This window comes from Macaca fascicularis, chromosome 4 (assembly GCF_037993035.2).
Source record: "Macaca fascicularis isolate 582-1 chromosome 4, T2T-MFA8v1.1".
In the NCBI taxonomy this organism is placed as follows: domain Eukaryota; kingdom Metazoa; phylum Chordata; class Mammalia; order Primates; family Cercopithecidae; genus Macaca; species Macaca fascicularis.
Window position 1 is genome coordinate 99,589,429 of NC_088378.1, and position 13,072 is coordinate 99,602,500.

Genomic DNA, 13,072 nt, shown 5'->3' on the forward strand with positions numbered 1-13,072 from the left:
AAGTGTTTCCTCACAGAGGGGTTTTGACTAAACAAAAAGAGTATAGAACTTTTTTTGGTAGGGAGTAGCAGTGGGTTCCTGAATGGATGAAATGGTCTACTAGTTAAGAAAACATTTATGAATTCCCATAGTGTGTGTGCTCATGGTTATTCTTAGGATAATACACAACATCTAGGTCTAAGATTGGAAAGGGGAATATCATGTATTATTTTGAGTCTTCTGGTTGGGGATGTTAATAAAAATGTGATAAAATCAAGGTAAACTGAACAAAATCTTTGCTCCCAAAGCTGATTCTTCCAGACAAGATAAGAACAGAAATATTGGGAACCAGCAAAGGGTATACATGCAGCCAAAGGAAATAGTAACTAAAAAGATTAATATAATTTACAGAAATGATCTTCAGAAGAATAAAGAGTTGATCGATTTGAATTTGTAAAGGAAAAAAAGGAAAAAGAAGAGCTAAAATAGGATCCAAGTTTTGTCACCTTTGACAGTCTAGCTAGAGACTGTATAGGACTCTTGGGAATCTTCCAGAGTAGATGGAAAGTTTTGGTCTGTCCCTACATAGATAGGAGAAATTTGGGTAACTGGTGGTTTGTAATAGACATTTGTTGTTTTGTGCTGTCATCATTCTGTTAACAGTGTCCTAACTTTTTTCAGATAAAGCATCTTTTATCTCACTTCCAGGTCATGTAGTTTATTAGTTTGGATTCCTTTAAGCAGAGCCTGAGATTAGAAGTTGGGTGTGGGGATTTATTTGGGAGATGATATCAAGCAGAAGTGAGGGAGTAGGGAGAGTATGAAACACATGAAATATGGAAAAGCCAATAGCCAATAGAGTGATTTATCAAGTTCATTATCACTGTGGCAAGTGGGGCTCAATTCTGTCAAAGATCCTTTGGGAACTCATTAGAATGCTCCTAGGTATAACCTCTCTGAAGGTTGGGAGGCTGAGGAATTATCTGCTACCTCCATCCCTACTTTGTTGAATATTGCCACTAGGGACATTAAATCCCCTGCACTTTGGACCTGTGGCCATGTAGAGGTTGAGGAAATTCCCATTGCTTTGGAAAGCCTTGAAGCAGAAAAGTGGAGAAACACAGGGCAGGTGCTTGAGTGTAGGGGGTTCAGCATGCACAGAAAATTCTATCACAGCTGATGCTGAAATCAGAGGTGGCACAAGGGGAAGGGACACAGGGTACCAAAGAGTCTGTTACAGTAGCTTAAGTGGTATTGAGTCCATTCCATGTTCAGCAGCGGGAATATGACTTAACTGGGAAATCAGACTGGTGCATTCCCTGGGGTGTTTGGTTTAAAAATGGGCATGCTACCCTATTTGGACTGATTAGAGTCAGGCCTAAGACTTGTTTGTCTACAATTGTTTTCTGGGGTAGAAGCAATAAAGACATAAGCCTGGAGATGCTGACTGCCATCTTGCTACCAGGTGGATTAGATCTCCATGAAGAAAGTCAGCACGGAGGAAAGAAGAGTTGAGAAATGGAGGGAGAACAAGTCGTATTGACACTATCTGAGTATTGAATCCAGCAAAGCTTAAGTCTCATTTACATGAGCCAAGAATTCCTCCTTCTTTGAACTTACTATCCCTTACCCCCAAGCCAGTTTTTTATAGCTTACAGCAGAAAGAAACCTGACAGACACATAATCTATTTCTAATTGGACAAGGTCTTAGAGCTTAGATGGTCTCTCTTAGTAGAAGAAAGCCATCTTGCAGAGGGGCAGTTTTGGTACCTGAACTCGTTTGTTAATCAATGAGAGAGCCAAGAATCTGCTGAATTATAAAATCTATTCCTGTCCATCTGCAAACATCACTACTTTCCCCTGCAGCTGTAGTATCAGATCACTTGATTGTCATTTGCGTCTTTAGCTTCTGGTAACTTTGTTGGGAATTGCCTATGCATTTAAAAAGTATTTTTGTTACATTTGCCTAGTGTTTTTAAGTGCTTATAGCAGAAGAGTTTTCTGTTTATGTACTTTGCTGGGACCACTCTTTATTAATTTATGTATTAACTTACTCTATAGCAGATGCCAATGATGGCTGCCCTATATTCCCCTGGCTCCATAAATTCACCTACATCAGCAGACAGTTGTTGGCACTTGGTCTGTCACTGTTTTGCTGCCTGATGGCTTTCTCTGCCCTGTAGGCACTTGCTCCACTAAAGGCAGGGGCAACTCTATTTTCTTTGTACTGTGGTGGAATGATTTTTTAAGTTGATTTTATCTGATACTAACATAACTACTTCAGCCTTCTTACAGATATTATTTGCATGGTATATCTTTCCCATCCATTTCCTTTCAACCTGTGCCTTTATATTGAAAGTGTATCTCTTGTAGATAGCATATTGTTGCATCTTACTTTTTCATTAATTTTCTAATCTCTGCCTTTCAATTGGAGTATTTAGTTCATTAAAATTTAATGTAGTTACTAATGTGGTTGGATTTAGAGCTATTATTTTATTACTTGTTTTCTGTTTGTTTCTGTTTTTATTCTTTCTTGTCTGCTTTCTTCTTGTTTGAATATTTTTTAAAATTCCATATTATTTATTTATTACTGTTTAGCTAGACCACTTCATATTATTATTATTATTATTATTATCATTATTTTTGGTGGCTGCTTCATGTAAAATGTAGAAACCATGCAACTTTATATATCAATTAACCACCCCCTTTGGCCTTTTTTGCTCTACAGTAGTCTCCCCCATTGTATGCTGTTTCACTTGCTGCAGTTTCAGTTACCCATAGTCATTGCAATCCACAAATATTAAATGGAAAATTCCAGAAATAATTCATAAGCCTTAAATTATACACTGTTCTGAGTAGTGTGATGAAGCCTTGTGCCGTACTACTCCATCCCACCCAGAACATGAATCATCCCTTTGTTTAGTGTATCCATGCTGTATACTTTACCCACCTGTTACGGTTTTGCTGTGTCCCCACCCAAATTTCATTTTGAATTCCCACGTGTTGTGGGAGGGACCTGGTGGGAGGTAATTGAGTCATGTGGGCGGGTCTTTCCTGTGCTGTTCTCATGATAGTGAATAAGTCACATGAGATCTGATGGTTTTATAAAGGGGAGTTTCCCTTTATAAGCTCTCTTCTCTTGTCTGCTGCCATGTGAAACATGTCTTTCACCTTCTGCCATGATTGTGAGGACTCCCCAGCCACATGGAACTGTAAGTCCATTAAACCTCTTTCTTTTGTAAATTGCCCAGTTTGGAGTATGTCTTTATCAGCAGTGTGAAAACGGACTAATACACTATCTATTAGTCACCTAGTAGCCATCTTGGTTATCAGGTTGACTGTCATGGTATCAAAGTGCTTGCTTCAGGTAACCCTTATTTTACTTAATAATGGCCCCAAAGGGCAAGAGTAGTGATACTCACAATTTGGATATGCCAAAGAGAAGCAATACACTGCTTCCTTTAAGTGTAAAGCTGAAAGTTCCCAACTTAATAAGGAAAGAAAAAAATCACATGCTGAGGTTGCTAAGATCTGTGGTAAGAACAAATCTTTTGTCTGTAAAATCGTGAATAAGGAAAAAGAAATTTATGCTAGTTTTGCTGCTGCACCTCATACTGCAGAAGTTATGGCCACAGTGCATGATGAGTGCTTAATTAGGAGGGAAAAGACATTAAGTTTGTGAGTGAAAGACATGCATAGATATGTGTTTTGCTTGATGGCAATAGGGTTTGGCACTACCTTGTTTCAGGCATCCACTGGAGGTCTTAGAACATATCCCCTGAGACTAAGTGAATACTACTGTAGATGTTACATTTTACAACTGCATATATTAAAAACTTCACAAGACAATGTCATATTTGCTTTAAATAATTATATTTATCCTTTAAAGAAGAAAAAATGGTCTCTCACATTTACCCATATTAATCACTTCAAAAGCTCTTTATTTCTTTCTGAAGATCTCGGTTTCCATTTGGTTTCATTTTTCTTTCAGTCTAAAAAAAGGTTCTTTGACATTTCTTATAGTGCAGTTCTCCTTTTAATATTCTACTGCATGGAAATGTCTTTATTTTGCCTTTGTACTTGAAAAGACATTTTCATTGGATATAGAATTCTGAGTTGACAGATTTTTTTTTTTTCTTTCAGCACTTTAGAGATATTTCACTGTCTTCTGATCGCCATAGTTTCTGAGGAGGAAATCAGTATATATTAGAATGGTTGTCCCCATATAAGCAATATGCCATTTTTCTTTGACTACTTTCAAGAAGATTTTTTCTTTATTGTTGCTTTTGGGCAGTTTGACTGTGATGTGTGTAAGTGTGGTTTTCTTCAAATTTATCCTTCTGGGCAGCCTTTTTTTTCTTTTTTCCGAGACAGGGTCTCACTCCATCACCCAGACTGGAGTGCAGTGGTGCGATCTGGCCTCACTGCAACCTCCGCCTCCCAGGCTCAAGTAGTTCTCCTGCTTCCGCCTCCGAAATAGCTGGGATTACAGGTGTGTGCCACTACCGCCCAGTTAATTTTTGTATTTTTAGTAGAGACGGGGTTTCACCATGTTTGCCAGGCTGGTTTCAAAACTCTTGACCACAAGTGATCCACCCACCTTGGCCTGCCAAAGTGTTGGGATTACAGGCGTGAGCCACTGCACCCGGCCTTTATGGGCAGCTTGACTCTAAATTATATCTTTCACCCAATTTCAAAATTTTGGGCCATTAAATTTCAAATATTCCCCTCTCCCCCCAGCTCCATTCTCTCTGTGTTTTCCTTCTGGGAATATGATTGCATATGTGTTAGATCTTCTGTCATAGTCCCATAGATCTCCAAGACACACTGATAGTTTTAAAAATTATAAAATCCTTTGTCCTTCAGACTGAATGATATCTGTTAATCTAAGTTTACAGATTCTTTCTTCTGTCATGTCCAGTTTGCTGTTAAGTCCATCTAGTTAGATTTTTTTTTTTCAAAATTGCATCTTTTATTTCAAGAATTTTGATTCTTTTTTAAAGTTTCTATTTTTTGCTGATATTCTTTATATTTTCACTAACATAAGCATATTTCGTTTCATTTCAGTGAACAGAGTTATAAAATCTGCTTTAAAATTCATGTCTGCTAATTTTATCATCTAGATCACTTTGAAATTGATCTTTTTATATTTTTTTTCTTGAGAGGTAGGATCTCACTGTGTCATCCAGACTGGAGTACCGTGGTCTGATCATGGCTCCTTGCAGCCTCAACTTCTTGGGCTCAAGTGATCCTCCGTGTGCCTATTGTCCCAAGTAGCTGGAACAATAAGCACATCACACCATACCTGGCTAATTTTTGCATTTTTTGTAGAGATGGGGTCCCACTATGTTATCCAGGCTGGTCTCAAATTCCTGGGCTCAAGTGATCCTCTCACCTTGGCCTCTCAAAGTTCTAGGATTATAGGCATGGGCCATTATGCTCAGCCGAAGTTGATCTCGGCTCATTGTCTTGTCTCTTGAAAATGAACATTTTCCTTTTTCTTAATATGTTGAGCCATTTTGCATTGTGTTGTGGACTCTGTAGAATGTTTTGTAGTTAAGATTCTAGTTTCTACTGTATTTCTCCAAAGAGTGTTAATATTTCAAGTGGAAAATTAACTTTGTCAAACTCCTACTGTACATGCTTTCTCTTGCCCAGCAGCTGAAATCTCAACTCATTCCTCTTGTCCTTAGCTGAGGTACTTAGAGTCTCTGCCTCATTCATGTATAGTTCAGGGACTTGGGTAGAGGTCATAAACAGAATTCTGGCCTCTCCCTTTCTGGCTCTCTTTTTTCTCAGATTCCTTCCACACTTTCCATGTTCTGTGGTCACTCTGAATTCCATTCTCTAATTCTTCAGGCCAGAAAGACTGCTTTCTATTAGAATTTTAGCCACTCTGTGTAGTGCTGACTTTAGCCTGCCCTCAGGCTAAAATCTATAACAATGGGAAACTCATCCTCTTCTAGTCCTTCTTCCAAGTTTTAATTCTTACAGAATCTTCTTGCTTTTGTTCACTTTCCAGTGACTTCAGATCATTTTTTTTTGCTTGTTTATTTTACTTTATTTATTTTATCCAGAGATTATAAGTAAACATGGATTCTTATTTTTGAAAAGATTGGTGCTGATAGGTTCTTACTTGGTCATCTGAGACATATCTCATATAGTATCTTAGTGGGCTTGAGCCCTTTTCCCCAAATTATAACCTGATCATTTTGTTGACTTTTCTCATTCTCAGTCTCTCTTCCTCACACATGCTTCCTAAACTGCCTACATTTAAGGGTTTATCATGGTCCAATTTAATGGTGACATAAATTAAGACATACATTTATTAAATCATTTGGACAGTCAAATACATTATTTAATCTTCCCAACGGGTCTAAAAAGTGTGCTTTGTGAGAAGAATTTAAATATTATCTCTGTTTTACTGAGTTTCATTGTGATTGTACCTTGCATATGATACTAAGTTTACTAAGCGGCAGAATCCAACTTTAAAACCAGGTGTGTCTGATTCTAAAATCTTACAGTACTGTGTGTTTTGGACTAGTTACTTTACCTTTCTTATCCTTGTTTTCACATATGTAAAATGGGGATGATATAGCAATGGCACATAGAATTTTATGTCAGTCAAATGAGATATTGTGAATATATGACATAGTGCAAGCAAAATAGTGGGTATTTATGTCAGCTTTCATTGTATAACAACCTTGAATTCTCAGTGGTTCACAAGAATAAATATTTATTTCTTGTCTCTGGTTCATGTTGTCAACTACTGGTTGGATGCTATGACTCTATGCAGACAGCAGGCTGAGTCTGCTCCATATATCTCCTTATTTTGGGACATGAACTAAACGAGAGCCTCCTGTGCAACATGCCTTTCTTATGGCAGAGGGCACAGAAACTAGAGTACTTTTGGAGTCTTGTAATCTCTCTAAAAGCCTGTGTTCAGAAATGATATACATCAAATATTCCATTGGTCAAAACGATTCACATGTCCAAGCCCCAAATCAGTGGGCTGGGGAAACATATCTTATTCACAAAGGAGGGAATTAATAATTGTAAACAATAACATAATCTACCACAGATATAATCATCATGTTTTGCTTCTATAATACCACAGTTACTGTTTTCCAATTACTGGAGTAGAAGGTGGATCATAAAAAGGATATGGCTACTTGAAATGGCAAAAGTACAAAGGAGTATTTTATGACATGCCAAGATAAGAGTTCATACAAGAGCTGCTATGGGCATTTAGAGTTAGTGTGAGCCACAAGGACTAGAAAAGTCTCATGAATGAGAGATGGCTTGATCTGGGTCTTGAGAGATGATTCAAATTTAAATAAAAGTCATTTGAAGCAGCTATAGCAAAATGAGCAAAGGTACAGGGTTGGATTAATTTGATCCTGTTATTGGGGTGATTTTGCAGGGAGGATCATTGGAAGCAGGCTGAAGAGACCAAATATCAGGCAGGAGATAAAAAGGAGACCTTAATAAATTTTAAACAAGATTCAGAATTGAAAAGTTATGTTTTAGGAAGATTTTCCTGGCAATTCTGTAGGAGGGAAGATGGGCGGCAGGGAATATTTCTCCAGCGTTATACACAACAACCATTCTTCTTTTATGTAAGTTGTACACTGGTTCTGTGAGACGAGCATATCACAAAAATGTGGTGAGCATGACAAATATTTCCTCAATGCATACTTGACTCCCACTGGTAAGAAAACTAAAATTGTCTTACTTGTTTTTCTCAAAATCTCCTGTGTGACTAAATAAAGAGCATGCTTTGGTAGGAGACAATACTTCCCACACGGAAACATAATTAAAGCAACATATCAGATAGGCTGGATGGTCAATAAAACATTGCAAACTGGAGGAAAATATTTTTGCACTATCATTTTTTATTTTGCTTTTGAACTAATCAAGGAAAGACAATTTGAACACAATTTTCTTTTGTGCACTTAAAAGTAGAGAAAAGATTTCTAAAATTTTCCATCTTTGAATTTTTTTAGCAAAATACAATGCCCAGAAGCTTTTGGAAGGCAGTGACAGTGGCTGTGGTAAGAATTTCCATCCATTATTGTATCCCATTATTTCTCTGATTTTTTATTGTTATTGGTTTTGGTTCATTAATTACCTCTGGTAAATATTTATTATGCAATGCTGCTCTATTTTGGATTTGAAAATTAGTAACATAAGTTTGAATGAGATTATTTGATTTTCAGAATTGTATTTATGACTTAGCTAAGTGGAAAAATGCTCAACAGTAATGTGTGCGTTTATCAACCCTTAAATCAATCACCTAAAAAATTAAGATTTTTTTCAGATCTATTGGGCCATCATTATTTATGTCATGAAGACTACATTGCTTCATAATTGATATGATATTGAAACTAGATATCACAGGATGAAAAGCACTTAAAAATATATGTAGGTTAAAATCTGGAATCTTGGTGAAATTGAGAAAGAGAGAAGGAACTGAATATTTATGTACCTTTTCTTCCATGCCAGAAACTGTAGAGTATACTTACTTGTTAGAATAATCATTCAATACAGTTGTTGTTATTATTTTCATTTCGCATATGAGGAAACTCAGGCTCTCCAAGGTAAAGAAAGCTACTCAAGGCCTCATAGTTAATAGTGGGTAAAGCTGGTGTTCAACCTAGATGAGTTTGACTCTGATATCCAGTCCCCTTCCATCATATAATGTTGTCTCTCCACATTGCTCCGTTCTCATATTTCCTAATCCTTTGTCAAAGGGAGCTGGATTCCACATAGAACCTAGAATTTCTATTTTAGTTAATGAATGGTCTATATATCAGTGGTCCATGATTTTCAGAAGTTCAAATTTAAAAAACTAAATTAGTACTATAAACAAGGAAACTAAATTTATAATTTCATGCTTAAAATATATACTTATATGAAGCAATTTTATTATAATAATAACTTTAAAAATATCCAAATGTCACCATAAATCATCTCTTAGTTTTCCATGTTGTCTTTTAGTTTTTGTCCATGTACACACACAATTTGGTGAGAGTTATGTTCTTTAATTAAACATTTTAGTAACTATACACTATTTCACTAGGTGGACGTATCATCATTGATTAAGTCATTTCCTGTAAAGTTTGAAACTTAAGTTGTTTTCAATTTTCTGCCACAATGTAATAAACATTTAAATTCATGTAATGCTTTTCTTATTTTATATAATTTCTGTGGAATAAATTTCTGGTAGATATTGGGTCAAAGAGCAGCAAAATAAAAAATTAATACAAAATGTTCTACTTACAATTTTTTAGCTTAATGAAAGAGAAAATATTATCATATTGAAATGCTGTTGTGTAAGGGGTTCCCAGTACAACTCTCAGGCTTGATGATTCTCTAGAAGGACTCGTGGAACTCAGAAAAGCTGTTATAGTCATGATTACAGCTTATTACAGTGAAAGACTGTAGATTAAAATGAGCAATGGGAAAAGGTGCATAGCTGAAACCTAGGAGAAACCAGTCACAAGCTTCCCGGTGTTGTCTAGCAGTGAAATTGCAGGGCAGCTGTGCTTAATTTGCTCAGTAATGATCTGTGACAATATGTGTGAAGTATTGTGAACCAGAGACGTTCCATTGAGGCTTAGTATCCAGGATTTTTCGGGGGGTCAGTCACATAGGTATGTAGAGCCCATGTGGTTGACTGTAGCTACTCAATCTCCAGCCTGCTAAAGGCTGGAGGCATGCAATGGCTCCAATACAGAATGGCTCAAGGTATGAGGCATGCAAAAGCATTCTTATCAGGCAGGATATTCCAAGGACTCAGAAGTTCTGTCCCAGGACCAGGTCAAGAGCCACTCCTTTTTTTAGATTGTGCAGTTTGAGCAGGCAAAGCCTGTTGAACTAACTCTTTATTACACATTGGTGTAGAAATAGTTCAAGAAGGATTGAAAAATCATGATGTTGCAATGTTTAAAAAGGCTTGGAAGATTAATTAGTTCAAACTTTACTTTATAGCTTGAGTAACTGTGGCTCAGAGCAGCTAAATTATTACCCAATCACACAGCTAGTTAGTGATAGACAAAATGCATCAGGATTAAGTGGAAGGTTTTCAATGACCTTCCACTTAAGGTCATTGTGTAGGTTTATTGTTAAAATCTTTTTTCCTATTAAAATGCTACCTTATTTTTTCTCAACTTTTTAGAATGTAGAAATACCACCTAGAGTGCATGTTTAAAATACGGATACCCATGGCCCAGCTTCAGATATTCTTATTTGGTAAATTTGGGTGGGATGTAGGAATTTGCAGTTTTTAACAAAGTACCCAGGTGATTTCTGATACTGGTCAGCCAAGGACCAAACTTTGAAAACATTGTTACACATTGATGACTGATGACTGATAAATCTTCCTACAACCCAGATTAAATTATGCCATTGTGTTTTTAAAAGAAGTCATTGGCTCTTCACTTTCTGCCTAATTAGGTACCATTTTCTTCAGCTCCTCATTTCACTAACTTCCACATTATAGCCCCAAGTACCTTTCCTCTCACTGTTCCCTAAAGCCTCCAGCAGAATTGACTTTGTGCACTTCCCTGAATGGTTTGTGTGTATTTTTACTCTTATAATTTGTTCCTATTGTAACTGTAATTGTTACTTCTTGTTTTTGTCTGCCTAGCTTTTTTTCCCCACTCATTTCTTCTCAGGGAATCTGCCTCTGTCTCACTCCATGTGGTTCTGGGCTGGGTGGGTATGTAGGAGATGGAAAGATTCTCTCAGGCTAGTAATATTTGGACTCATGGAACATGCATGGTTTAAATTAGCATTTGGAGGATGAATACGACTTTGAGAGGGGGAAGACATAGTGAGTTGTGGCTGATGCATGGGAAAGAGCATGTGGTGCAAAATGAAGAAATGTACTTTCGGGTCAATTGTGGTGTAGGTACTTAGAAAATTTTGGTCAGATGATGGGTCAGCAGAAAGATTGGAGCTTCAGAAATAGAAAGCATTAATATGACAAGATGGTGTGTCCTATATTTTCTATTAAATTTTCTGATTTGCAAATGAGCCTGTTATTCAACCTAAGGAATTCTGCAAACTGTAATTTTGAGCACTGGAGTGCTGGTCACCTCTGGATCCTGACTTTGCTTGCCACCTCCCTTATAGTCCTGATGACTCTCATTTTCTCTTTCATGGGCAGAGATAAGACTTTATTGGTGCCTTCTATTATTCTTCCAATGAATTGATATGGTGTAAACTTTAGGTACTGTTCCCCTAGGGACCTTTTTTTAATGTCATTAAACAAAAACCATAGTGAATATTGACTGCTTCTTTCTTGTTCTCTTGACCTAACAATTTTCTTACTGATTTGGGGGAGGATACAAGAAACTATGGGGAACAAAGAAAGTGAATATTTAAAAAATGTTTTCTTTCACTCAGAATGGGACCATTTTCTCCAATGGCTCAAAGATGACATTAAACATCTAATACCTGGTTTTCTAATTCCAAATCTCATGCTTCTTCCAAGAGGGGAGAGTGATTAATGATACTCAATTAGGATGTTAAAACATGATATGTTGTTAAAAATAACCAATACTACTATTTTTTGTCTTTCAATTTTTGCATTATTAGAGAATATTTGACCATAATAAAACAGAGCTACTTATATATTTCAAAAAATGGATATTTTGTGTTACGAGGTTTAGGATTCTATAGTCTTTGAGCAGGTGATCTATTTGTCTGGCAAATAATGTCTTCTTTTAATTTGGCATTTGGAGTGCCAGGCTGGTGCAAGGATATTCTCATGTCAGACTATCAGACTAAAATTATAGTGTGTGGAGAAAGAGAGCCACCAGGTAGCGCTCAAGTACTATTCATCAATGTTAGAACACGCATATGCGGTCAGGTTAGTGTATGATGATGAAGCAACCAATTTTGCTGAAAAAATAAAAGTACTTAATTTTAAGAACTTTTTCTCATATATGGATGAATTCTAATATAGAACCACAAACTCCGTTGTGGTTAAAATCTATTGAAACTAAGATAAAATGTTATTGCTTATCTGCTATGAATACATAGTTTTCTCTTGCACACTGCAAAACAAGATAGGAATTCATAATTGTCTTATTGATCAGGTGCTTGAAAATGTATATCAATAAATAGTGCCTAAAAATCTTCTGTCAGAAAAATGGCCAGAACTCCCATGCAAAGAGGAAAAAGTTTGCATACAGGGTTACTGCTCTGTAAGATGCACTTCTCCCTGGGATTTCTCTGGAGGGGCCTCCTCTTCACCCCAGAGGGTGTCTGACTTTGCAAACCCCTTCCAAAAATATGGAAAATGATAAACATTCATACCACTTTTCTAAAAAGATTATATTCTTATTACTAAAGTTAATTTTTTCTAAGTACTTTAATATAGCATTTGAATATACTAAAGAAAAATGTGTAGTTTCTATATGTAATTAAAACTTCTTAGATCTATGCTGAATTAATACTATTACAGAAAATACCTAACATGGTAATTTGAAAGCATACAATCAAAATGTGATTGTTATTTTAATGTTAGTTTTATGCTTTTATTATGTGAAATTCTGAACATACGCAAAAGAAAAGAGAATAATACAGTTGATACTTTGACAACGGGGGTTTGAACTGCACGGGTCCACTTATACAGGAATTGTTTCGATTAACCACATATCTCAATGGATGGAAAATGTGCCTATGTGGGGTGACTTTTTGCTTACAGAGGATCCACAGGCTGACTGTGGGTCTTGAGTATATGTGGATTTTGGTATACTCAACAGTCCTGGAGCCAATCCCCTGCATATACATGTACCCATCACTCAACTTCAGTAATTACCAACATTCTGCATCACTGTTTCATCTATACTCTTCAAGCTTATTTTTTCTGAAGCATTTGAAGTACTTTTAAGTAAAAAGAGGTCATATCATTTTATCTGTGAAATTTAAGTTTGTATTGCCAATAGATGAGAACTTCAAAAAGCAAACCCACATAATCACAGTACTGCTAGTCCATTACCCAAGCACGTGATATGAAACTTTGTTTTAAAGCTCAATCAGGCAGTATGCCATCCTCAGTGAGACAATATTTGTCTTGAGA

At 36.4% G+C, this 13,072-nt stretch overlaps 1 protein-coding gene across 1 annotated transcript in view; it reads left to right on the forward strand.

Annotated features, from left to right (window-relative positions):
* FILIP1 (filamin A interacting protein 1) overlaps positions 1–13,072 on the forward strand; it is a 311,264-nt gene that overhangs the window by 69,071 nt on the left and 229,121 nt on the right. The window contains exon 3 of the mRNA XM_074037614.1: positions 7,986–8,033. Coding sequence (XP_073893715.1) covers positions 7,995–8,033 — 39 coding nt within the window. The 5' untranslated portion in view covers positions 7,986–7,994. The remainder of the gene's footprint in view (positions 1–7,985; positions 8,034–13,072) is intronic.